This window comes from Alligator mississippiensis, chromosome 11 (assembly GCF_030867095.1).
Source record: "Alligator mississippiensis isolate rAllMis1 chromosome 11, rAllMis1, whole genome shotgun sequence".
In the NCBI taxonomy this organism is placed as follows: Eukaryota; Metazoa; Chordata; order Crocodylia; family Alligatoridae; genus Alligator; species Alligator mississippiensis.
Genome location: NC_081834.1, coordinates 10,792,966 through 10,818,229, shown reverse-complemented (window position 1 = coordinate 10,818,229; position 25,264 = coordinate 10,792,966). Strand labels below are relative to the sequence as shown.

The following is a 25,264-nucleotide window of genomic DNA, read 5'->3' as shown; positions in this document are numbered from 1 at the left end:
TGCCAGCTGGGGCTGCTCCGACCCAGCTCAATGTGCTATGGTCCCAGGCTCATGTGCAAATGGCCCGGGAGCAATAAACTCTGGTGCGTATTGCGATATCCAGTGATATGCACCAGAGTTTATTGCTTCAACTTAATTGCACGTGTAGACATGTCCACCGTGTATCGTTGCATAGTAAGAAAGATGTGTAGGACTTCTGCCCTGTGCTACAACCGTGAATGTGCTCTTGGTAGTTAGAGCTAGCTGATTTTCATCCGTTTCTGCTCATTTTAACCTTTCACAAACCTTGTTTTGAACTTTGTTTTTTGACTGTTGTTTACAACACTGGCAAGCTTCTAAGTGGCCATTTCCCCATTAACTTTGTCCTTGTTTGTCCTTGCATTTTTGTAAGAGCTGGAAATAACATTTGTTTACTCTTCTGTGTGCGTCTCCGCATCAGCAATATCATTGCCACCGCTCCTTGAATGTTAACCACTGCAGCAGAGCAAAAGACTGAATTCTCAAGCTTAGAATATAGTCATCAACCTGCTTTAAAAAAAAAAAAAAAAAAAAGGCTTAAAATCTCTCCAATAAGTTACCATGGAGTTTTCTTACTTGTCTATACAAGGCTTTTTCTCCTATGGTTATTTTCTTGCAGGCAGCTTGATTGTTTTATGTCCTGGCATGAACCGAAAGTAGAGAAAGCACAGTGAAAATGTTTCCCTTTATTTAGAAGAATATTTCAAGTGGGTGCAATAGTTCTAATAAGGTAGTGTGGATCCCAGCTCTTGGCAGTTTAAGACCATCTTTTTGAGGATGCGTTGCTGTTTCTTTAAAATTGTAGCAGGACCTCAAGCAGTATAGCAGCCATGAAAAGCTGTAGTCAGGAGATCCAAAGTAAAGCAGAGTGTGAGACTGCCTTTTGCAATGATACTGTTTTTTTCTTTTTCAATAAAAATCCCTATTCAGTTTTTGAAAGAAGCAGAACTTTTAGTGACTCTTTTTTCTGTATAGGACTATGTCTCATTTTTTTCATTTGGCCATATTTCAACCCTTCTTTTTGGCTGTTATTGCTGCCACAGCTCTGACTTCTTTGACTATAAAAGGGAATTTCAGTTTTTTGCAATGCAGAATCCAAATGTCATTAAGAATCTGCCCATCCTAAATTGATACTATCGGGTAGCCTCTTGTAAAGTGTTTCAAAGGACAGCTGTGCAAAGTATATAACCCCTTAATCCTTGTCAAATAGACTTACCCTTCAAAACAAAATTTGACTCAATGGTTTTTCATTCCTAATATTTTCCATTCTTTGGTGTCTACTTAACTGTGTTGCACTGCGGATGGGACCCTTTCACCCTTAGTTGTGAATTGCTCTTGTTTTTGGTGGGGGTATCACCAGTCCTTAATATGATTCTAACCTATGCCCCTTCATGTGAATAATAGCACTACTTTCTGGCCAGTGCATTTTAAACCTGCATTCATCATATGGAAATCTCTTAGCTCTGGCTGCTTAGAAGAGCCCTATGTTTTCCCCATAGGTCCACTGAAGCATTTTAAAATTAAGATGAAGCATGCACACATGTGTGTGTATGTCTGTGTTCCTGAAACTTAAAGACAGTGCCTAGAAAATCCAGATCTGTCGCAGGCTGCATAGTTCCCATTGACTGCAGGTCACTGTGAGCCATGCACGCAGACAGCCAAACGCAGAATGAAGGCAGCAAGAGATGAATGTCTTGCTGTCGTGGGATAGATAACCCCTTGAGAGAGAGATTTCCCCCCCGCCCTCTCCTGCAACTGAATCAGTAATATCTATTTTTCATCTGTTTAGCTACCTACCAGCAACACACAAAGCCAACCCCAAATGTGCAAACATTTTGTGTACTGAAAAAAACAAATAAATGAAGAGGGCTCTTTAGAGCTTAAACCCTGGCCCCAAAGTGTGTGAAAACAGTTCTGCCCGGCTTTCTGCTTGCATTGTGACCTGTTGGAGAACCCTGCTCAGTGCTTGCATTTCCAGCTAATTTGATATTGCCTTTTTTGTGGTTCGAGCTTTGTCATTTGTTTCTAAGCTGTCATTTTTATTAGTCTCCCTGGCTGATCTTTTTGGGCTCTCGTCAGGTGGTGTGTGTTCTCCATTGTCTGCCTGGTCTTGGCAAGCTGTAGGTCCTTTTATTGCCATATGACGTGGGCGTGCTTGTAGCAGTAGCCTGTAATTATACCCACCACAGGTGACAGTTACAAGAGAGCTTTGGTAATAATTTTAGCTGCCTGATCTGATGTTTATGAAGAGAGAGCCCTCTTTGTGGTCTGGTTAGAGTTTGCTATCATGTATTGTACTTTCGCAGTTTGATTTATGAAGCCCTTTTTTGCCGCACTTTTTTTAGTCTTTTGAAGTTATGGATCTCATTTTATAGGAGGTTATTCTTGTTCTTTTACTATCACCCAACTCCTATTTATTTAACTTGCACTCTTCTCAACAGGATCAAATTGTGCACTCATCTTAAGCCGGTATTACTTGTATATTCAGCACCATGGGACTTCGAAACCTGTCTAGTTTTAGCAGGCTCGCTACGTCCTTTTAGTACCATTCTAATCACAAATCAGCCTTTAACGATGTGTTTCCTTCTCGAGTTTCAACTATTTGTCAAGGACATTAGTTCAGATTCACTATCCGTGTAATCAGGATCAGGTCCGTTACTGTCAGTGGAGTTACAGAGCCTGCTCACACCAGAAGGAAATTTAGCGCTCTGCTCTTAGCGGCAGCGCCTGGGTCATGCTTGATTCGGTGGGTCATGTTCCCACCTCACTCCGAGGACAGACTTCCACTCATGTTGATAGGAACTAGCTACAAAATAAAGGGAAACAAAGATAGTAAAGTGCCTAAAAAGAGATTTCCTTCTTTTGGTGCAGAGCTGGATTTTAATTTTTTTTTAGTCGTCTGAAAGTATGCATATCTCAAGTACATGTTATATTCAGGAGAAGGAAAAATAATTGTTTTGCTAGTTGATGAGCTGGTAGAAAGAGCATAAACATACTTGCAGCAAATTAAATCAACTCATCTGAAGAAAAATAACTCATAGAGTCTTTCTGACTTGAAAAATCTGTAAAATGTTTTAACACAGAAATCTATAAATGTCAAATTGAACAACTAAAACTACTTTAAGTTTAATGAAGATGATATGTGAATAATTGTACATGCATATCTATGTTTCACATTTAGATGTTCATACAACCCCATCCCTATCTAAACGTGACATGTTTTGCAAACCCCAGAATTACCAGGTTTTTTTCCTTTTTAAAATCTCTTGGGATTTTTCTCAGGTTTGAGCTCATTTGGATCCAGGGTTACTGGTACAACATATTTGTTGTATGTGAAGATTACAAACTAAAGCCGACCTTAATCATTACTTTCATGAGCTGAAGCATTTTGTAAAAAGCAACTTTTTTGTGTGTCTTCATTTAAATGAACAAAACTAAGCAAAAAAAAAAAAAAAATCCTTGACTTTTAATGCAAATGTAATCTAAAAAAAAAAGTGCATCTGTAAATAATGTGCAGTTTGGTCTTCTGAAGTTTATAAGGGAGAATATACACTGCAGTTATTCAGGGGTGTAAGCCAGCATAACTCTATATGCTTTGCTTTGATCAACATTAGCTGAAAATTTGGCTTCTTGTTTTGAAGCAAACTCTTTCCTGAAGATTTATAACTGGCTGACGAAAGGAGAGTAAAATCCTGTAGGTGGCGATAGACTCTCATGAATGATCAAGCTCTCGCTGTAATGTGGGTTTTTTTGTCAGATTTTTCTGGCTGTTTTTCTTTACTTGAACAATTTTTCATTTTTAATTTAATTCTCCCATTCCTTCAGTGCTAATCTTACCATTACAACTGGAAGAAGTTTCATATTTTAAGGTAATGCAACATTTTGGGGGTTTTGGTTGATCATAGATGTGCCTTGGGGCTTTATTTTAGATATGACTCCTTGATTCACATGCACACAGAGATATCTATCTATCTATCTATCTATCTATCTATCTATCTATCTATCTATCTATCTATCTATCTATCTATCTATCTATCTATCTGTGTCTATATATATCTGTGTGCGAGTGTATGTGTTTTTCTGAACATGAAAAAGTCAGATAATTTCACAAGGTCTAAAATGAGGGAGGGCTAGGATAGAAATCATACTGTAAATGATGTTTTAAAAGACTGTTTACCTGGGGGAGGGGAGGGGGGGTTTGGTCCACACCCCCCCCCCTTTCATTCAGTTTTCCCTTCATCAACTAAAATATGATGCACATGTCAGAGATGAGATTAAGCTACCAGGAATTTCACAGTTGTTGAATTCAGGTTAGTCTACGGATAATAACACTACCCAAAATTAAGTTGAAATACCAAGTACATTGGTATTTTTAGCACATTCCTTTCCTCGGCCCTCTGATGTAGATTATATTTATCTATATGTCACCATAAAGCTCTGGGAAACGGACAGATTATATTGTTGAATATAGTCCGAACCTAATATCTCTGCAGTAAAAGTTTAAAAGCTTCTCTTTGTAAACCTGACTTATCAAATATCTTCTCCTCTGCCCCCTTCACCAGGATCAAGGCAGTTTTAAGATTAATTGTGACACATTTTAACCAAATTTTGCTTAGTGTAGGGAACTTTATTTTAAATACAGTATAGTGATTTTTTGAGTACTAGTGAATATGTAAACATAATATTTTTTTTCCTGGTCTTTTTTTTTTTCTGATTTATTTCAGTCTTGTGCCTTTAGTTTTCTCTAGCAAAGGAAAGGATTGACTTATACAACTGACTGAATGAAGGCTATTAGCAGAAATCTCCACTAACGACCTAGTTGGTTTAATAAAAAATATTACTTTGACCCAAAGAAGACCAACATGGCTACAACCAACGAAGGACCATGAATTATTGTTTTCTGCTAATTTTGGTTCAGAACTCCTTACATTGCTTTCCATGGGATGTCACTGCTTCCTACGTATGTTCCCCAAGTTTAATTTTAATGGAAAATAGTAGCTCTACAGCTTTCCATCAAACCCAGTTGCTGACATTTAGTAGTTGTTGTGTTTTCTTGCTGTTCAGTTTACAAAAAAATCACTAAAGTATACTTCAATTTTGGAAGAATTCTCTTTTTTTAAATATACTAAGTATATGCCACCTTTCTTTTATTTTGAGGCACATTTTTAACTTTGAGAAGCACAACTGAAAGTCTCATCTCATAAAGAGAAAAATGTTTAATTTGCGTGCTGTCTATATAATTGCAGAGAAGCAAACAATTTTGCAAATTGTATCTAGTTACGCATCTGTAATTTTTAAACTCACAGGGTATCTCATGTAGACCTTTGCAGAGCAAAAATATTTGTTATCCTAATTGCAGTTCCCATTATTCAAAGGTGGGTGGGAATGCAGTTAGCTGTTAAAAAAAAAAACAAATTGTACTGCCTGTATAAAAAATGCTCAGAGATGGCCCCTGTCAGAATATGATGGCATGGAAATTCAATTCCATTAAAAATAGTATTAAGCAATTTTTCTAAAAAAAATGTTTAGAATATTAAATGGGAAAACATAACTAATATAGTGACATCAGCATTACTACTGAACATGGCCATTAAGAATTGATGTCTTGATGTACCAGCTCACATTTGTGCAAGTTTTGCTTTCTTCCCTGCATTTTGGAGGATTATTTATAATTATCCGTCTTGCTTCTTCTTAATAGACTAGACCTCTCTTTCTAATTCCTTCTCACTCATGTCCGCTCTCAGTTAAACTGCACTCTTAAAAATGATTATCAAATAACTGTTTAGTTAAAATATTACTCGATACCATTTCAAAATGTGTTTATGTCCACAAGCAGAGAAATAAACAGTGAGGAAAAAGACCCAGACATGAAATTATTATTATTGATATTCATGAGAACTACTTGGGTGGTTTTCTTTATTTATTGGAGAAGTGATAACTACGCAATTGCATAGCTGAGGATGGGTTTGCTGCTTTCTGTTTTAAAAGCAGTATGGATACTACCAGAGATAGTGGACTTTTAATGCACAGTGAATAATGTCTTATACACTGATACCTATAGTAACACATTCATACTGACTATGAGATCAAATGCTCTGGCTAAAAAGCCTTAGGGAAGCATTATGTGTCTGAGGTCTGATCTATTGTCTGGGAGGTCGGAGAGTGTTAATGCACTCTGCAAAGATTAGACTCCCTCTCTAATTGCTCCAACACTTCCTTAAAGGATTTAAACAGTCAAGAAAGGTGATGCTCCTTGTCAGTTTTTGTCTTCTGACAGCCGTTGAAGTTTATCTGTCTTTCCATGGACACCGCTACATCAAGTAAAACAGGCAGTGTCAAAAGCATAAACCCTGAATTAGGACTGAGAGCAATGAGTGACATTATTTACAGCTCAGTTATTTCACCTTTTATATCCTTTACAAAACAAGAACAGGAATATTGTACATCCCACTTGTACTCTTTACATTTTAAGATGCTAGTCCCATGAAAAGTTGAACGCCTTGATTTCCTTTGTAACTCGCTTTTCCTTCAGTTTTGGCCTCCTTCCTTAATGAGGGATAATTCTGTACCTGGCATGGATCGACCATGCATTTTAAGAGATCTTATTTTAGTAGCCCATGCAGTGGTGCTCTCATAGCTAATCTGCAGATCTCCAGATGCTCATCTGATGCTCTGGACCCAAGTTGTTCATCAACAAGCACTTGATGAAAACATATTCATAATCTGATTGTTCTGGGTTCTCCTGGACTTTACAGAGAGAACCTGAATGTCCCATTCAGATCTGTCTTAGGGTCATGATATTTATGACGTATGTTTATATTAACATAACTATCCAAGTAAGTTTTTCCTGATCACAGGAAAGTGGGGCTGGAAGGAACCTCACAAGGTCATCTAGTCCAGCACCCTCCTCGAGGCAGGGTCATCCCTGTCTAAACCCGCCCAGCCAAGTGTTTGTCCAGCCTGCTCTTGAACATTTCCAGGATGGAGATGCCATACCTTCTCTAGGTAGCAGATAGCCTGTTTCAATACCCAAACACCGTCATATCAGAAAGGTCCGCCTAATTTCACATCTAAATTTCCTCTGCTGCAGCTTGAGTCTGTTGTCTCCTAACCCTGTCCCCTATGGCCACAGAGAAAAGCATGTCTCCATCCTCTCTCTAATTGCCCTTCAGATATTTGAAGACTGTTATCAAGCCCACCCTCAGTCTTCTTTTCTCTGGATTAAATAATGTTAGCTTTTTCAGCCTTTCCTCAGGAGCCATGCATCCCAGGCTTCTAATATATATATGTGTGTGCGTGTATATATATATAGCTTTCCATGGATCTCTTTCCAATCTGTCCACATCCTTCTTGACTCATGGTAACTAGCAAGCTAACTATGAATTTACCCAATGCATCAAATAAGCTACAGAGAGATTCATTACTAGCTTGGAAGCATCAAATAGCTTTCTGCTTTTTGGGATGGGGTATTTTTGCAGGGAGGAAAAGAGGGAGGGGGAGAGTATGTTGTATTGGATCCCAGTTGGAAGGTATATTTTGCCTGTCTTTGAAACGTCTTTTGAAATGTAGGGATGAAATGCACACATTTTGGTATTTTTTATATCAGGATTCATATTAGAGATGATATCTTTTATTAGACCAGCAAGATTTTTGCAAAAAAAAAAAATAATCTTTAATTGTCTGCTTTCAGGCACAAACACCCTTCATCAGGCATTGGAGAAAAGATTGTAAAAGTTCTCCTGGTTAGAAATGAAAGTTCATATTTCATAGGATTTTACAGAGGAGTCAGTAGATGGAAAGCTCCTCTGGGCAGTATGTATGTATGTATAAATATACATACAAATAAATAAATGTACAAAAAGTGTGTGTGGCAGGAAAAACTAGATCATCAAGAGATGACTTGAAACTTTTAATATTTGCCTTGAAACATTCATATTTCCTATCTCACATCCCTAGGAGTGTTACCTGAATGTAGCTGAGGGCAGGATTTGACCATATATATTTTTTTTAATAGTTTCAAAGGCAGATAAAAGAATTTCCCCTGCTCTACAAATGGCTCACACAATGCGGTAGGTCCTGCCAAACAGAGAAGAACCCTGTGGTTTGTCCTAGGGGATCAGCAGGTTTTTCAGCTGATGACACTTGCAATTTTACTTGTACTGTACAGCCTAAAGCTGTCAATATGTGCGTGTGTGTGTGTGTATGTGTATATATGTATGTGTATATACGTGTGTGTGTATGTGTTTGTGTGTGTGTATGTGTATATATGTATGTGTATATACGTGTGTGTGTATGTGTTTGTGTGTGTGTATGTGTATATATGTATGTGTATATACGTGTGTGTGTATGTGTTTGTGTGTGTGTATGTGTATATATGTATGTGTATATACGTGTGTGTGTATGTGTTTGTGTGTGTGTATGTGTATATATGTATGTGTATATACGTGTGTGTGTATGTTTGTGTGTGTGTGTATGTGTATATATGTATGTGTATATACGTGTGTGTATGTGTTTGTGTGTGTGTGTATGTGTATATATGTATGTGTATATACGTGTGTGTATGTGTTTGTGTGTGTGTATGTGTATATATGTATGTGTATATACGTGTGTGTATGTGTTTGTGTGTGTGTATGTGTATATATGTATGTGTATATACGTGTGTGTATGTGTTTGTGTGTGTGTATATGTATATATATATAATTATGCATCTTTTATGAAGACTTTTGCACAGATGACTAACACGGTTGCTCAAAGTAGCGATGGGGTGGGGAAGCCCTTTTGGCTCTGGATTGGAAATATAGGAGCAGAATTTGTCAAGTATATACTGATCCTTCTTGCACAAGCAGTTCTCTTATTTGTCTGTGTAGCATGTTATCTTGCACTGTTGCTCTATTGCATGAAACGTTTCATCTGTATATAAAAATTAAAAATTCAAACAAAAATCTGGCCCACGAAGAACAGGCCCTTTGGGCATATGGTTCATTATGCATATTCGTTTAATTACTAAAACACTTGGGATGTCTCTGCTGCCCTTGCTTTCAACTTGCAAAGTTGGATCTGTTCTGCTGCACAGAATATATTGAACAGGCATGTCAGAGAGGGCTTCATTTTCTCCTCTTTAAAATATCTAGCAAGTTCTAGCATGGATTGTTAGAATTTACTGAATATTGGTCCAAATCCCTGAATGAAATGGTGGGTATTTTTTTTTTCTCCCCATTATTGCACCAACTCCCTCCTCCAAAAGGCTGGCTTTACAGTGGTTAGTTCGTATTCATATTAGTGAGTATCAGAGTAATGCGAGACTAGCTTTACATTTCAAGCACATTCCCACAAAGCACCTGAAGTCTCCCGTTAAAGCTGTATAACTTTTATTAGCTAAGAAGGGATCACTGCGATGGTGTGACTTTAATTGATTTTCAGGACAAACAGGTGGTGATGGTTTAGGCATCCCCTAGTCTCCTGCCATTCCTAATTTGGAGCTGCACATATAATAGCTTTATTAAAATAAACAATCTTCTGGCTTTAGTCTTACTTGAACAGCTGCCTTAAATTGCAAAAAGGTCTTGATTTTTTTTCAAAACAGTTCTATGCTATGAAAAGCAGGATGCCATAGGTCTCTCACTAAAAAAAACCTTTATTGCATAGTCATGCTATCAGTATTAGATCTTGGTTTTTTGTGACGGCTACGGTTGCTAATTCACAACATGATGACTTTCTGCATTGTAGTCTTCTATATTTAGAATTGTAATTACAATTACTATACCAGTTGTCTATTGTGTTCATTATGTAATGTTGCAATTCTATGCACATGAAAAAATTATGTGTGTTCCTTAATCACCATGGGGTTTTTGTTGTTTTTTTTTTTATGAGCATCTAACATTCTGCTGCTGCTTTAACAAAATACTATTTTTCTTTCTTTCCTTCTGAATACAGAATGTTGTAGTCTGATTGATAAAGACATTTTTCTTAATTCCTGAACAGTGCATTTCATCAAAGTCGATAGTAATACTGTGCAGTTCAGTAGTTCTTGGCTGGAGCAGGCAACTATTAACATATCTGGGGAGTGGATAACCCGAAATTGTGTGTGTGTGTGTGTGTGTGTGTGTGTGTGTGTGTGTGTGTGTGTGTTAATTTTACATTTGGTGTTTTACATTCCAAATATACATTTGTATTTGGACCAAGCAAACATATTGTGGTATGTGTTTTTGGTCTGGGAAGAGACCAAATCCATATAATAATTCTGCCAAATTAACCATCGATTCCAAATGTGGGTCCTATCTCCTGGGTTGTAGAAAGTAGTTGGGCAAACCAGCATGCTAAGCTTGGAGATTGCAGACAAAAGGTACCACTGCAGTCTTGCACAAGCAGCTCTGTCTCCCTTATGTGGATTTATTACAACCTGCATTCTTTTCATGCCACTAACGAAAGCTGCCAGTGAAATAACTTTGTGTGTCGAAGTGTGATATGGTTGCCACTGTACACTGAACTCATTCTAATTAAATATGCTCAGTTTATTACAAATAGTCCTTTTTTCTTTTTCTAAAATTGTTCAGGTCTAATATGCGCTATGAACATGAATGAGTTGTTCGAGTAGTTTAGCCTAAACTTCTTGTAATAACAATTGTAACTTGATTTTGATTGTTCAGAGCCAAAGTCCACTTAATACTTTTCCCACTTAGTCTACAATGAAATCGCCATCTGACTCTTACTACTCATGTTTCTTGTAATGATAACCATTATGTCTCCAAAGTGAGCAGATCTTAATCAGAACAGTTAATGGGGAGTTTTTCTTGACCTTTAAAGTTGCTTGGCTTTACCAGTAACAAATAAAATTGATGAAGTTTTACTTTTTTTTTCTTTTTTGCCTTTGCTTCCTTTTCATCAGCGAAGTGATTTCTTTTTTTTCTTTTTTTCTGATACTTTTTGAAAAAAGCATTTAGTGAAAAATCAGACTTTCAGTTGGCACAATTACTGGCTTCTTCGAAATCTTATAACGAGAAACTTTCTGTCTGATGCTAGTCCTGAAACTATTACTCTGCTTTAAAAGGCGAGGTCCAAAAACGACTTCATTTGATTTAGCCAAGATAGTGACAAAACTTTTTTTTTTCCCCCCTTGTTTGAAGTACCTTCCCCTTGCTCTCCCCTCTCTTCCCTCCCCTTTCTCGGGAATGGCTTATTTACCCACTGGTGGATAACAGTTTGACTTTTTTTTCCCCCACCTCAATGATATAATGCCATCATAAATATTTCCCCCACGCTTTATTAGGGTTCATTGCTTGAGGATCCTAAATATATTTTACTTGACTCGGGAAATGTAAACTACGGTGGATAGAAACACGAGGGGAAAATTAGGACAGACAGGATTGTAATGAACGGTTATTTCTGCAGCATTCGTGATAGAAAAGGATCTGCAGAACTACTATCCATGCATAAACATAGGCCCCAAGGACTTTTCTATCCTTACTCCTCCCTGGGAAGAGGAAGTAGTAACCACAAGAAAACTCTATAAAGGCATCAAATAAGAGTAGCGCTAGGCTATTATTCTTTGGGGATTTAGTATACACATGTTAAAATACAAACCCAGCCTTTTTTCCATTGATGTTATGTCATCAGCACCAGTACCTGACGGCATTATCCTCAAGTGTTTGCAGCACCATATTCAGAATTGGGCAGCGCTAGAAGTCAAAAACATTTGCAACTGGTTACTCTGTCTCATAATCCCTCATAAAAAGAGAGTCTCTTTTTGTAAAGCCTTTGTATTTACTCTTTACTGGGCTGAGGTAGCCTGATATGCCAGACAGGTGCTTGGCTATCACGGCAGTGAGTGCTTTGCAAATACCTACAAACAAACCCGAAATTCTTCATTGTTTGATTGGGGCTTGGTTCGGTCCCTATATTTGAGTTAATAGCAATACTGAACAAACAGTCTGAGATCTGTATCTGGATGTTTTGCAAGTGGCTGCAAATCATTGCAATCTCAAATGTAATCTTACAATCTGCCCCGAATAAGTGAGTAACTAGTGTCCCGGGAGACCGAAAAAAGAAAATAAACTTCTGACTCTCCTGTTTTTATTTAAAGTCTTGCGTTGCTGTTGTTAAAGCCCCAGTTCATAGAGTCCTCTGATGTTTTGAGGATCACGGCTTTCTTTCGAAACGCGGAGTAAGGTTCTGCACTTTGCAGCACAGAGGAAGTTTTAAAATGTGATCATCAACAGGTCAAAAACAGGAACACAAATTAAACAAAAAAAGGGAAAAAAAACACATAACGTTTACCGGCTTCAACTTCATGAACTTAAAAAAAAAAAAATAAGTTCTGGTTTTGGTTGGGGTGCGGCTTTCTCATTGCTTGAGAATGCTTGCAAGTGGCAATACAATTCAGATCGGGGGGAGCACAAACTCCTGTCCTGCTTCTCTGGGGTACTGAGAAGCAAGTTAATTCATAGTTTCATAGTTGTTAGGGTCAGAAGGGACCTAAGCAGATCATCTAGTCTGACCCCCTGCTGTGGGCAGGAAAGGATGCTGGGGTCAAATGGCCCCAGGTAGGTCAAATTATTTTGTTCCTTTTCACGAAGTGGGTTCATGAAGCATCTTCCTTCCCTTTGCATTCCCACCCCGCTCCCTGATCCTGTGGCATGGAGAGCAGATGGCTGAAACCAAGGCTTCTTCCATTCCTTATCTCATAGCCTCCTCAGCCACTCCAGTGTGCTGCATTCACAGGTGGTAGGGCCAATTTGGGGGAGAAAAGGTGGAGGAAGATGGGAGAGAGAGGTCCCACCTGTTCTCCAGCATGGCTGAATAAGGGCTATGACAAGCTAGTCCTTTTTCCTATTTGCTCCTTGGAAAAGCTACCTAGGACTCCTCCCTTTCATTCCTTTAACCTGTCTTCTTTAGCCTTTAAATGATTTTAAACTGTTTTCTGGAAGGTACTTTTTAATTCTTGGTTCTGCATAGGGGCATACATTTAATATACACTGGCAGGAAGGGCACAGGTTTTCTTTCTTAAGTTAGGCCTTGATTCTGGTTGCTCTTGCAATAATGAACTTGTATAGGGCGTATAACATACTCCTCAATATAAGCAACTCATAGGCTGATGAGCTGTGCAGAGCAATCCAGTGGTAGTTGGTTACATGGCATAAATATTTAAAGATTTTCTTTCCTTCAGGTCATTTTTGATTTCAGCTCAATAGGACATACACTTCATAATACTATTGAGATGCCCGGCATTTCTTTTGCTGGGGAAACAAAAAGCAAATTGGATCTAAAGCAAATAGGTTTCCTCTGTCAGCGATAGTTTGTTTAAACATTTTTTTTTTCTGCCACAAGCTTTGTTTCATATCATTGCATTACAGAGAGGGAGGCACACTATCAGTGTGGATGATCAGCTATTTCCTGGAGCTTTGACTCCACACCCACCAGGCAGACCATTGCAATGCGTGTCCTTTTTCCAAAGGGTCTGCTGACCAGAAAAATGTGAGACAGACATCTGGGCAGGTAGAGCTGTTGCTATATGAATGCACTACCTTTTGTTTCACAAAGGAGGCTGGCTACTCTGGCTCTGAGAGATTCCCCCTGGTTTCTTAGACTTCATGCCAGGGATAAGATTATTACCCTTGGTTAGCCACGTCACAGTGGCAGACACATATTAGCAGCTCATTTTTTGATGCATGGATTTTTTTCAGATTTTTATCAGACTTTACTGCAGGACTGATTCTATTTTTTTGTCTTGCTGCTCTGGGTTTTTAAATTTTTAATCGCAGGAATGGGTATGTGCCAGAAATAATAGCTGTCAGCGGGACTACTGCCTCCTAGAGATTTATATTTTCCTTTCTGGGCCCCAATACCAAATTGCATTGGCTACAATCCTTTATTTTGTTTGGGACTGGGAGGCAGTTGAAACCCATCTCCGAAGGGATGAATCTTGTAACCGTCCTTGAATGTTAGGCTGAAAGTGCTCAACTTCTCTGCGAGTGTCACAGCTATGTGCATGAAGACCTTAGTAGGTTTAACTAGTCATTGGGTGGATTGGCATCTCCCAGTGCTGTCCTCAATGCTGACCATGTTTGTGTCTCAGGTCAAAATTGGACTTGTTGTTTCGGGCCAGAAGAGATAACATGGTTGTACAACTATAGATTAGTTCATGTTTTCTCTCCCTCTTCTTCCCCACCGGGCCTACACTCATGAATCTTCTGTCAAAGCTGTCTCTAGTTTAAAGTTCTGTCAAATTGTGCGTGGTTCAGAAATCCAGGGTTTATGTTGGGAGGCATCTTTGCAAATATATTTTTTTCACTGAGGAGGCTGTCGCAGGGCACCTTGGTGCTCTGCTCCTGGAGAGGAGAAACTGCCAGGGAGAGAGCCCTGGCAGTGCCTAATGAGCACAGCTGCAAGTTGCCGGGGCGACTAATCAGAAGCAGCTGGCCAGAAGGGGGCAGGGCCTGGCCTTTGTAAAGCCCAGGGCTGAAGCCAGGCTAGCAGTTCTCTGCCAGCAGCCTGGGAGGCAGGAGCTCTGGGAGTGAGGATGTGGAAAGGAGCATGACTTGCAAGTACCGCTCATGATAGCCCTGAGAGGATGGGCACTAGAGTTTAGCCAGGGGGCTTTAGGTTTGTGTTACAGCCCAGAGGCTTGGGTGAGGTTGTAGGGGTTGGAGGAGGCCTCAATTATAGGGACCCCAGAGAGTGTGGGGTGCCCTAGCGCCAAGAGGGCGCATTATTTTCATAGCGCCAGGGAAGGCGCAGCTCGCACGCCAGTGCGTGAGCAACTGGCGGCGAGGAGTGCAGCCAGTGGGTCGCGGGCGCAACCGGTAGGTTGCAGACGGGGGACGTAGACCCCGGATCGCATGCGGAGGGACATAGACCCCAGCCCCAGAGCGAGGGGCAATTTCATTGAGAAGCCCAGGGTGGGCATGGCGAGCCCCAAAGAGGGGGAATGCCACGTTGTATTATTGAGAAGCCCCGTGGGGGCACGGCGAGCCCCAAAGAGGGGGAGCGCCACATTGTATTATTGAGAAGCCCTAGAGAGGGGCGATACGGAGCAGCCCTAAGGAGGGGCCATACTGAGGAGCCCTAGAGCGGGGCCATACTGCGGAGCCCGAGACGGGTATAGCAAGCCCGGCTGCAGGCTAGTGCGGCAACACCCCTCAGACCAAGGCAGGGCGCTGCGGTTGCCCCGAGAAGACAGGGAGTAGCAGCGCGGTGAGCCGGGGTCAGAGAGGGTATCCGTGCGGTTGGCCAGGGAAGGGCCGGGGCCCGCTAGGGAGTCCCTGAGCGGGACCGTACCATCAGGGGAGACCCAGCGGGAGGCTGGGCATGAGAGAGAGAGAGCCCAGAGTGGGCTACACTATAGAGGAGGCCCGGGAAGCGGGCGTGCAGACATAACAACGTCTATTACATCTGCGAGGCTTGGGGCGTGGTATTAGGGGCTGGTAGGAACCACGCACAGCCCATAAGGCTGGGGTGCTTCAGTAGCACCCATCGTACGGGGCGACCCACAAGGGGTCCAGGAGCTTACGTGCCCGAGGAAACACAAGGCAGCCTCCCTATTACATATTCCAGCAAGACGTGGCGGGCGAGAATGGAGGGTGCCCTCGGGCCGAAGTAGCGCGGTGAGAGGGCCTCGAGGAGATCACGGCCCTCCGCGAGGACCCCGCCATGACAGAGGCATTTGGTTGGTGCTGGGGCCCCAGATAGCTAAGAAAGTAGTATTTTGATAAGAGGTTTTTTCTTTCTATTTCACATTCTTCCTTTTCTTTTCCCTATTGACGTCTTTGTACTTCTCTCTTTGCCATTGTTTTCCAAGAATTACTGGGTTGCATAAAGCAGTGTTTTACCCTCACTTAATGGGCCAAAGGGAAGCTTTTGCTAATTAGAGAGAAATATTCATAATTATTGTACAGATGAATTACATAGATACCTTCCTCTAGTATGCTAAATCTCCAAAAATGATTCTCTACCACAATTGTGGGCTTGCTGGTGACAAATGTTTTATGGGCATGCTTTAGTAGTAGAAACCCATCTAAAATCTGTTTTTAATAGTCAAGTTCTAAATGAGAACCAGAGAGGCAGCAAAACCAGATTCAAAACGTGTTTCTAAGGGTTTGTTTGTACTTTGAGTGGTAGACTGCCTTCTCTCATCTGTTGCACTGCTGTCAAAAGGGCCACTCTCATGGTTGTTCAAACTCCATGCTTCTTGACAGGAACAGTTGGACCCCTCTTCAGTGATTTTCAGATGAAACGGCTTCCAAACCTCCAGGGCTCTAACTTGTAGTTATTAGGCCCTTTCAAATAGCAACACATTAATCAGCTGAAATCAAGTGGACTCTTCTCTGAAGTGATGATATTGGTGTTTTATTCTTGATAGCAGTCTTGTCTAAATTTTAGTTTCAAGAGTTCTTCTCACTCTAGAGGTATCCGCCTCATTTCTACTTTTATTTTTTCCCTTTATGCTATTTCTCTTTAATTTCTCCAATTTAGCCCTTTTACTAAAATGGGGGCTGATTTGTCTTTTTTTATTGTTTTATTTTGGAAATTGGCTTCCTCTCTTATTCTTTAACTGTTCTCATCTAGAATATGCAGCCTATTAATACAACTGGTGATAGTATAATGAATTCTCTTGAGTCAAGTGAGGTTAGTCTAATGAATATTGTAAAGCACTAGTGAAATATTGTCATAATAGCACATATGGGATGAGGGCTCCTGAATTCTCTTATTGCTCCTGACTCACTTTGATCCTGGGCATGATGGTTTACCTATCTGTGCCCATTTTCATCTTTAGTATTTATATTCCTGTAGTACCTCAGTTGTAGACCCTTGTGCTAAGTGCTGTACCAACAAAGAACAAAAAGATGGCCTATGCTCTAATGAGATAAATTTGGATACAGGTAGATGGATGGGGGAAGAGGGTTCAAGAAATGAGATGATATCAGACAGCACAACAGACTGTAGTTGGTCATAACAAATCAGTAGCCTAACCATGATCCAATTTTGGATGGGTCATGGGAAGAGAGAGAGATTTTTTTTAATGATGGTTTTGAAGGAAAGAAACAAGTTGGCCTTGTGCATCTTTACAGGACGTATCTCCAATACATGAGGGACAGCACAAGAGAAATTTCAAAGGTGTCTGTTTAAAATCTTAACAAGAAGATCGCACAGATGAGTTGGCATTATGGGGCAATCTGATGCTGGAGTCTGCCCATTGATGTTGACTAAGAGATGATGATCAAATGAGAATACTGCTACCTAATGTGCAGCAGTATTTCTGTAGAAACTGTTTTGATTATCCTTGGATTACAGATGTTTCACAGTCATTTATAAAAACAAAATTTTATGCATGTCACAAACAACTTAAAGCTACTATACACTTTGTGTTCAAAGCAGTCCCTTTGGATCTCTGAACAATTTCTGAGTATCCAGATTTGTCACATCACAGTATTGTGCGATATAGATGGAAATTCCTTCTACTTTGACTTTAGTAGCAAAACAGCCTTTTTTATATGGCTTTTTAGGTATTTATTTAATTTGGGGTGGATGTTCTGCTGAAGTGCTGCTACCTGTGGGTTGCAATTTGGCAGCTCACCAATAGCACAGGAATAAAACAGTATGAAGAAAGGAAGTAGCGGTTTAAGAAAGGAAGTAATTGCAACTGCTGTGGAGCTCTGCAAATAAATTAGATTTTTTTTTAACTGAAAAAGGTAATTTGGCCAGATCAGAGGGGCTAAAAAATTAGGCATATAAAAAGTGCCTTGGGATTTGTAATGATTACACATTGACAGGACCTTGATTTTATAATTTGCCGAATGGACAGATGGTTTGGAAGGTCATATTAGAATTACAATGAGGAACTTCTGTTGGGTCATCTAGTCTAGAGATTAGGATGACAGATGCACTAAAAATACAGACATGAGCTTTGATCCTGGAAATGGATCCATAGAATTGTAGAGTTGAGCAGGGTACCAGGCCCTGGTGCCAACTTTGCAGGGTTGGGGGGGGGGGTGTGCGTGTGCAAAAATAATAGTTGCTACTGTTGCTGGCTTGATAGTGGCCACTTGGCCTCTGTGGCTGCCCCATGCACCACTCCTGGCCAGGGTGCAGGGCTGTCCAGTTGCACCTCTGCCATCAGGGTTCGAGTTACGCTTCGACTCTTGGGGAGGGGTCTGCAAAAAAAATTGGCCGGGGTTAGGGCTGTGCTCATGGATCCGTACCATGACCATGAGGCTGGGGCCAGCGACAGTGGTAGCTGGAAGGAGCTATCACTGCCTAGCCTGCTTAGAAAGGAGTGGGGTGGGTCAGGGACTCTGCACAGTGGTGCATTGGCTCCCAGCTGTTGTGGGGGGTGGGGGAGGGGTGAAGGGGTGCTGACCAGCCCCTGGGGGGTTCTTGCCTGTTAGGGGGCAGGATCTCATCTCTTATGGAAGGACTCAGCCCCTCTCCACCCTGAGCACCCTTGTAATTCAAACTCTGTCTGCCATGTCATAATGAGACAGCTAGCTGTTCTCCTAGACCAGTGGTCACCAACCAGTGGATCTTGATCCACCAATGGATCTCAGAGCCTCTTGCAGTAGATCTTGGAGCCTTCTGGAGTTGATCTGAGGCTGGGGTAGGGGGCTGAGTGCCCGTGTGTATGCATATGCACACCCCAGCCCAGCAGGTCAGTCTGTGGGGGAGGGAAGGGGCAGGGGCTAGATTGAGGCCCCTGTGGTGAGAGACAGTGGGTAAGTTGAGTGGGGCCCTGGCTGGGTGGGACTTACCTGCTGGGGAGGTGTGCCCCCAAATATTTTTTTTTCTCCCTCTGCCTCAATCTGCCCCTCTCCTTCCCTCCCCAGAGACTTACCTGCTGGGTAGGGAGGGGAGGGGAGTGGAGGGTGGCAGTGCACAGTAGATCTTGGGTTGCTTTTAAATGCCAAAGGTGATCTCCTACTTGAAAAAGGCCGAAGACCACTGTTCTAGATGGATCTTGTATATACAACCTTCAGTAGACTGAAGTCTACATTGTTCACTTGAATTGTTAAGAGTTAGTCTTGCATAACACCCCCAAAAAACAAAATGTGGGCTAGATATGTATCAGAGGCCATACTTGTTCATGATGGTATCTGGATTCACAGCAGAGCTGAAATCACCTCTCTGTATCTCAGGTATGTTAAACAGTCAGAAGCACAACACTCAAAGGGGGTTCAGAAGAATCTGTTCTTGTTGGGGAATTCTGTTGGACAGCACTTCCCACCCTAGAATAGCTGGACTCCGCAATCATTTTTTACTGCATCAAAATTTCCTGTGATGGTAGCTAAGCATTATCCTTGCTCTGGCCAATTGCCTGTACTTCTGTTGATACACTGTCATACGTAAGTGGAGTCAATAGTGTTGTTATTATTATTATTATTATTTTGATCTAGAACTCAACCCAGTCCTGTTCTAATTTCCTACATTGCCAATCAGTGATATGGATCTGTAGTGTCATGTATATCTTAGATGCTATTTTACTGGGCTATGAATGCTGATAATAAGATGAGAGCCTAATTCCTGCCATAGCAACAGCTAACACAAATTCTGGTATAGTTGAAAAAATACTACTGTTGCTGTGGGATTGCTTGGCTTGAAATGGGTTATAATAGAATATGGAGTCTCTTCCCCCTTAGTCAGTGGTCGTAGTTTTGCCCCAGGTGAACGATGACTGGCAGCTTGTCTAATGCGGACAAAAAAGGTATTTTGTTTTCAGCATTCAGTTTTGACTATTCTATGGGGGGGGGGGGGGGGGGGGTGGAAATCTTGGCCTTGTTGAAATCTGTGCCAAAACTCCTTTTGAGTACAATGGGGCTAGAAATCTCCCCCCAGAGTCAATGCTGTCTTTATCCCTATCCCAAAGCCAGTGGCAAAAAAGTAAAGTTGATACCTCTGTTAGCAAAGTCTATGAGGTAAAAAGGTAAAGGACATGGACATTTATCTATTGTTGCACCTAGAGTTTCTCCCTTCCTCACTGTTTTTGGAAGGAGGATCTAATTCATTGATTCTTTTGCACCTTCATTGTTTTACTGTATTTTAGATTTTGGCTGGTCCAGAGGCTTGTTTCTGGGTGCAAGTAAAAAGCAATTTTGTGTATGTGCGTTGTCTTAAGGGGTAGTTGTTTGAAATAGCTCAAAGCTGTTAATAGCATTAGTCTATCCTTCTGCAAACACTTGTGTAGGTAGAAAAGGGAATGTAATCACAACATGATTTTTATGGTAGTTGTGGACCTAACTTGTAAACTTTATTTAGTGTTAACCATTAGCTCCAAGTTTGGAATTTGTTCAGGTACTGTTACCAAACAAAATTTTACTACTGCCTGTATATGTGAAGGAATCACCACTCAAAAAGCTGCTTGATTGAGTGCAGTTTTGTTGAAAAACACAATGTATTCTTTGTAAATCTCCATTTTGAAAGCTACATCCTTCTTTGGACCGCTTCTTTGCAAATCAGTTTGATATCTGTCACAAAACGGGGTCCTAGGGATGGCCATGATGCCCTGAGGGCTCCGTGACTGTGCCAGCTCTGCTTTGCGGGTGCTTTCTAATCTCACCTGCCACGTCTTGTTGGTAAAAATTGTAAGCAGGGAGGCTGCCCATTAGTTTCTGTGTGGCCATGGTGCTGTTTGAACCCCACTAAATCTTGAGGGTTCTTGGACCCCTTGCTGAGTCCTACTCCAAGTTGGTGCCTCACAGGACATCTTAAGCCTTATGGGCTAGATGCATGACTCCAAACCTTCCCTTACCACACCCCATGCCTTGCGTATGGTATATGAATATTGTTCCCTTTTTTGGGGGTCTCAAACTAATTGGCCTCCACCCCTGTTATGTAGCTAGGCTTTGTAGCTCAAACCAAGTGTGTTAGGGCTGGCTTTGAGGCAGTCGCTTTAATCAATCTCCTCTTGTCACTGGGGCTTGGCCCTTGTCTGCTGTGCCCTCCTGGCTCTGGGCTCTCCGGCCGCTGTAGCTGTGCCTCCTGGTGCTGGGACTCTACACAACCGTGTGCCCCTTTCTGGGCACTAATGAAGCATCCACCTCCTCTTATAGCCTCATCCCAAAACCACCGGTGCAAATGACATCATAAACCTAAGCCCCTGGGCTTTAAGCTAACAATAATGATGGAGGCCACACTCTGCCCCTTTTAGAAGGCAAACTTCTCCCCTAGTATTGTATGTCTCCTAGCCCTGGGTGCCTTATGAGCTCCTGGACCCTGTTAGTTTTGCAGGCAGATCAGGCAACCAAAGGTCTCTGGGTAGCTCTCATGCAGGAGCTCCTTCCTCTCTCACCTGCCAGAGAAGTAGCTCCTGCCAGCCTCAGCCTTAGGCCTTATATGTGCCCAGGACCCTGCCTCCTTCTGATCAGCTGACCATGAGCAGGTGCCAGCTAATTCCTTCATTAGCCTGCTTCCCAGGCAACCTGCAGCTGTGGAGCTCTGTCTAGCTTGCAGGGCTCTTTGGCTAGGCTGCTTCTGCCCTCAAAGGAGCAGGCACACCGTAGTGCCCTGCTACAATATGAACTATAACTTCCACTCTTGGCATTGCTAGCCTAGGTCAGGTATCCCTGTCCAGGTGGAAACTAGTGGCTGGAGGGTCAGGGGTGAGAGGTAGGGTTTTTTTTGAACAGCATCCTAGGAAGGTGTATGTGGGAGAGAAGGAGTGATGCAGAGATCTGCCCTATGGAAATTGCTGTGCCTTCCCCATGGGAAGAAATATGGCCGTGGGCTTAAGGAAGTAGTGGTGGGATAGATGTAACATTTAAAGAATCCTCAGCTATTCCCCAAGGGGGAGGATACACAGCAGTAGATGGGGCTGTAAGGGAGCTCTCATGGGGACCAAAGGAAAGATTCCTGTTTTGTTCCATGGAAGCTGTTGTCTATGAGACCTTGAGGGAACAGACTGGATTTACTTCTATAAAAGTAGCAAGTATGTCTGTTGTGTGTTAGGAATAAGGACAACGCATGTTGAGGCTTGGGAGAGTCTCAGTAAGGAGGGAATAATGCTCATAAACTAACATTATGCTTGTGGCTTTGTATTGGGAGGGAGCAGGAGAAGCTAACATACGGCAGCTTAATGAATCAGGCAAAATAGAAAAAGAAGAAAGTATCTGAGCAGCCTTTCTTTATTAAAATGAAAATATGAGGTTAACAGAGATTCAAGGATGAATATACGTAAGAATTATGACTGAAAGGATTTATTGTGTGTGTGTATGTGTGTGTGTGCATCTGTCTCTGTCTATAACACCCTTTTATTCCTTTTCATTCCTTTTATTCTCATAGATTTTTGTGGTCACTGTTTGGCACATGGAGCTGTACATGGTGCCTCTGGCTTTGTTGCTGCTCTTTGTCTACAACTTCTCTCTGATCAGAACGGGGAAGGTCAACAACACCCAAGATGCCCAGGCAAGTGAAGTAACACTAATGTTTTGGGTCTAGCTGGAATTTGCCCTTGATCAAAAAGTCTTATATATTAATGACTTTAAGATAATTCTAAACATTATTCTATTTGCAGGTTATTTCGGGTGAAAAATAATAGTCACTGAAGTTCCATGATTCATTGCATTTGATAAACCATTTTGTGTGTGGGGTGCGGGTGGGAGGAAGTGGAATTACTGTTCTTGAGCTAGAGTAGATTTTCAGGTAGTTTTAAATAAAGAATGAATCCTCGGTTCATTCAAAGAGACAAAATTTGGATCCCATGCCCATCCTCACAGTTTTTGACTTGGTAATGATGACACTAAGATGTGGGGGGAAGTGGGAACGCTAGAAGGGAGGAATAGGCTGCAATTGGACCTAGACAGGTTAGAGGGGTAGGTGGATGAGAACAGGATGGGTTTCAACACTGACAAGTGCAGGGTGTTACACCTGGGGAGGAAGAACCAGCAGCATACCTACAGGCTGGGGAACTCCCTTCTTGTCAGTGCAGAGGAAGTAAAGGATCTTGGAGTCATTATTGATGCCAAAATGAACATGGGCCGACAATGTGGGGACGCGGTCAGGAAGGCCAACCGCACCTTGTCGTGCATCCACAGATGCATCTCAAACTGGTCCAAGGAGGCGATCCTCCCCCTTTGTGCAGCACTGGTCAGGCCGCAGTTGGAGTACTGCATCCAGTTCTGGGTGTCGCGCTTCAGGAGGGAGGTGGACAGCATGGAGAGGGTCCAGAGGAGGCCACCCTCATGGTCAGGGGGCAGCAGGGCAGGCCCTACGAGGAGAGGCTAAGGGACCTGAACCTGTTCAGCCTCCACAAGAGAAGGCTGAGGGGGGATCTAGTGGCCTGTTACAAACTAGTCAGGGGGGACCAGCAGGCATTGGGAGAGTCCCTGTTCCCCCAAGCACTACCAGGAGTGACTAGAAATAATGGTCACAAGCTGGCAGAGGCTAGATTCAGACTAGACATCAGGAGGCGCTACTTCACAGTTAGGGCGGCTAGGATCTGGAACCAACTTCCAAGAGAAGTGGTGCTGGCTCCTACCCTGGGGGTCTTTAAGACGAGGTTAGACGAACACCTCGCTGGGGTCGTTTGACCCCAGTACTTTTTCCTGCTATGACAGGGGGTTGGACTTGATGACCTGCTCAGGTCCCTTCTGACCCTACCTACTATGAAACTATGATTCAGAACTCAAAGGGCTGAAGAAGATGTGCAGAATCCCAAAACGGAGGTTGGTTTAAAAAAAAAAAATCGGTCCTGTGAGATATCATCCAAAATATAAACCATTTAGCTTTCTGTTTTATAGCTGATTCTTGTACAAAAGTTCCTTTTCTCTTCAAAAGTAAATTGCCACATACTACAATTGTTGTTATGAAGTGTCATGTCAGAGACTTTATTTTTTTACATTAAACATGATACTGCAGTGCACAATAAAATGCATCTGTGTGTCTTTCAAGGTGGGTATAAAGAGAGTACATTCAAGCCTAGAAGATTCTGTTTTTAAACCTATGATAATTGCTTTAATGAAATACAGAGAAATTTCCCTTCTTGGATTTTGAATAGAAAGCACAACTTTACATAAGACAATCCTATGGAGTTCTCAAAGGAAAGGCATCCCAGGCCTAACCCATACAATAATCATGTTAAACCTGCACTAGACACAACTCACCCAGTTAAAAATTGAGTCATTCCCAGGTGAAAATATGGTTGCAAAGTGGTGGAAATTAGATTTTTGATACCAGGCCATTGTACACAGATTGGACACAAAGACAGATGGGAAGAGGGCTGCTAATCTCCAATCTCGGCAAAGTTCAAAGTACCTTGGAAGGCTGTTGTCTGTGTTCCCAGAGTCTGTATTCTATCATGAGAACGGGAATTCCCCACTGGGGAGAATCCAGGGCAAATAGTTTATTAAATACAAAAGGTAATGTATAAAATAATGTTGAGTGTCTGACTAACCAGATGAAGGCAGGTAAATGCAGTGTTAACATTTGTCACTGTCCCATCTCTCATTCTCTGATGAGTTGGTTGGCTATCCTAGCAGACGACATCCCGCTGGAATCCGTGGGATTGCACGGTTTGCCTTTGCTGTGCTTGTGACATGCTGCAAAGTGCAATGTACAGGCAGGGTGGAAAAGAACAGAATCACTTGCGTTCAACACGCCGGATAATCAAGTCGGTTACTTCCTTTGCACACGTAGCCTGGGAGCAGTTCACACCATCTGGGCCTATAACAGTGCCATTGAGCTCCATAGGATGCACGCATGAACAAAGCTTCACGTGTGTGCTGAAGCACTTGGCAGGATTGGGGTCATAAGGACTATTCACTTAATTGAAGCAGCTGTTTTATTTTGCAGGACTAAATTCCTGCAGTTCAAAACACGTGATAAAGTGCTGCTTCGAGTTGCATCCTCCCTGGGTGAGATAGGTGGCTAGTAAAGCTTTCCCTCTCAACACACCAGTGCTTTGTGCACAGTCAATTTTTTCCCGTACTTATTTGGACCTTAGTTGTACATGTTGTGGATTAGCTTCTGCATCCTCATGTGCACATGTAAACAGACAATATTGTTCAAATACAAAAACATGCAACATTATTTGGAAATCCAGGCCTAGTGTACATCCCAAAAATCCAGGCCTCGCTCGGCTGTGAGACTAAGTTCATCCATATTTGTAAGTTGCTATGAGAGCTTCAGATGCAAAAACTAAAAAATAAAGTATTGCTGTTCACTTGTTATTGGAACAAAGTTGCTAGCTGTTCTTGATGTAAAACTCAGGTATTTGAGCCCTGCAGTTTAGATTTCTTCCTGAAAAGAGTAACCTTTTATATGTGAT

The 25,264-nt window shown here is 41.8% G+C and overlaps 1 protein-coding gene across 2 annotated transcripts in view; it reads left to right on the top strand.

Moving 5' to 3' along the window:
- The window catches only part of MCTP2 (multiple C2 and transmembrane domain containing 2), a 179,250-nt gene that overhangs the window by 126,094 nt on the left and 27,892 nt on the right, over window positions 1–25,264 (top strand). For both annotated transcript variants that reach the window (XM_014606094.3, XM_006268225.4), the window contains one exon: window positions 22,282–22,404. In XM_014606094.3, the coding sequence (XP_014461580.1) occupies window positions 22,282–22,404 (123 nt within the window). The remainder of the gene's footprint in view (window positions 1–22,281; window positions 22,405–25,264) is intronic.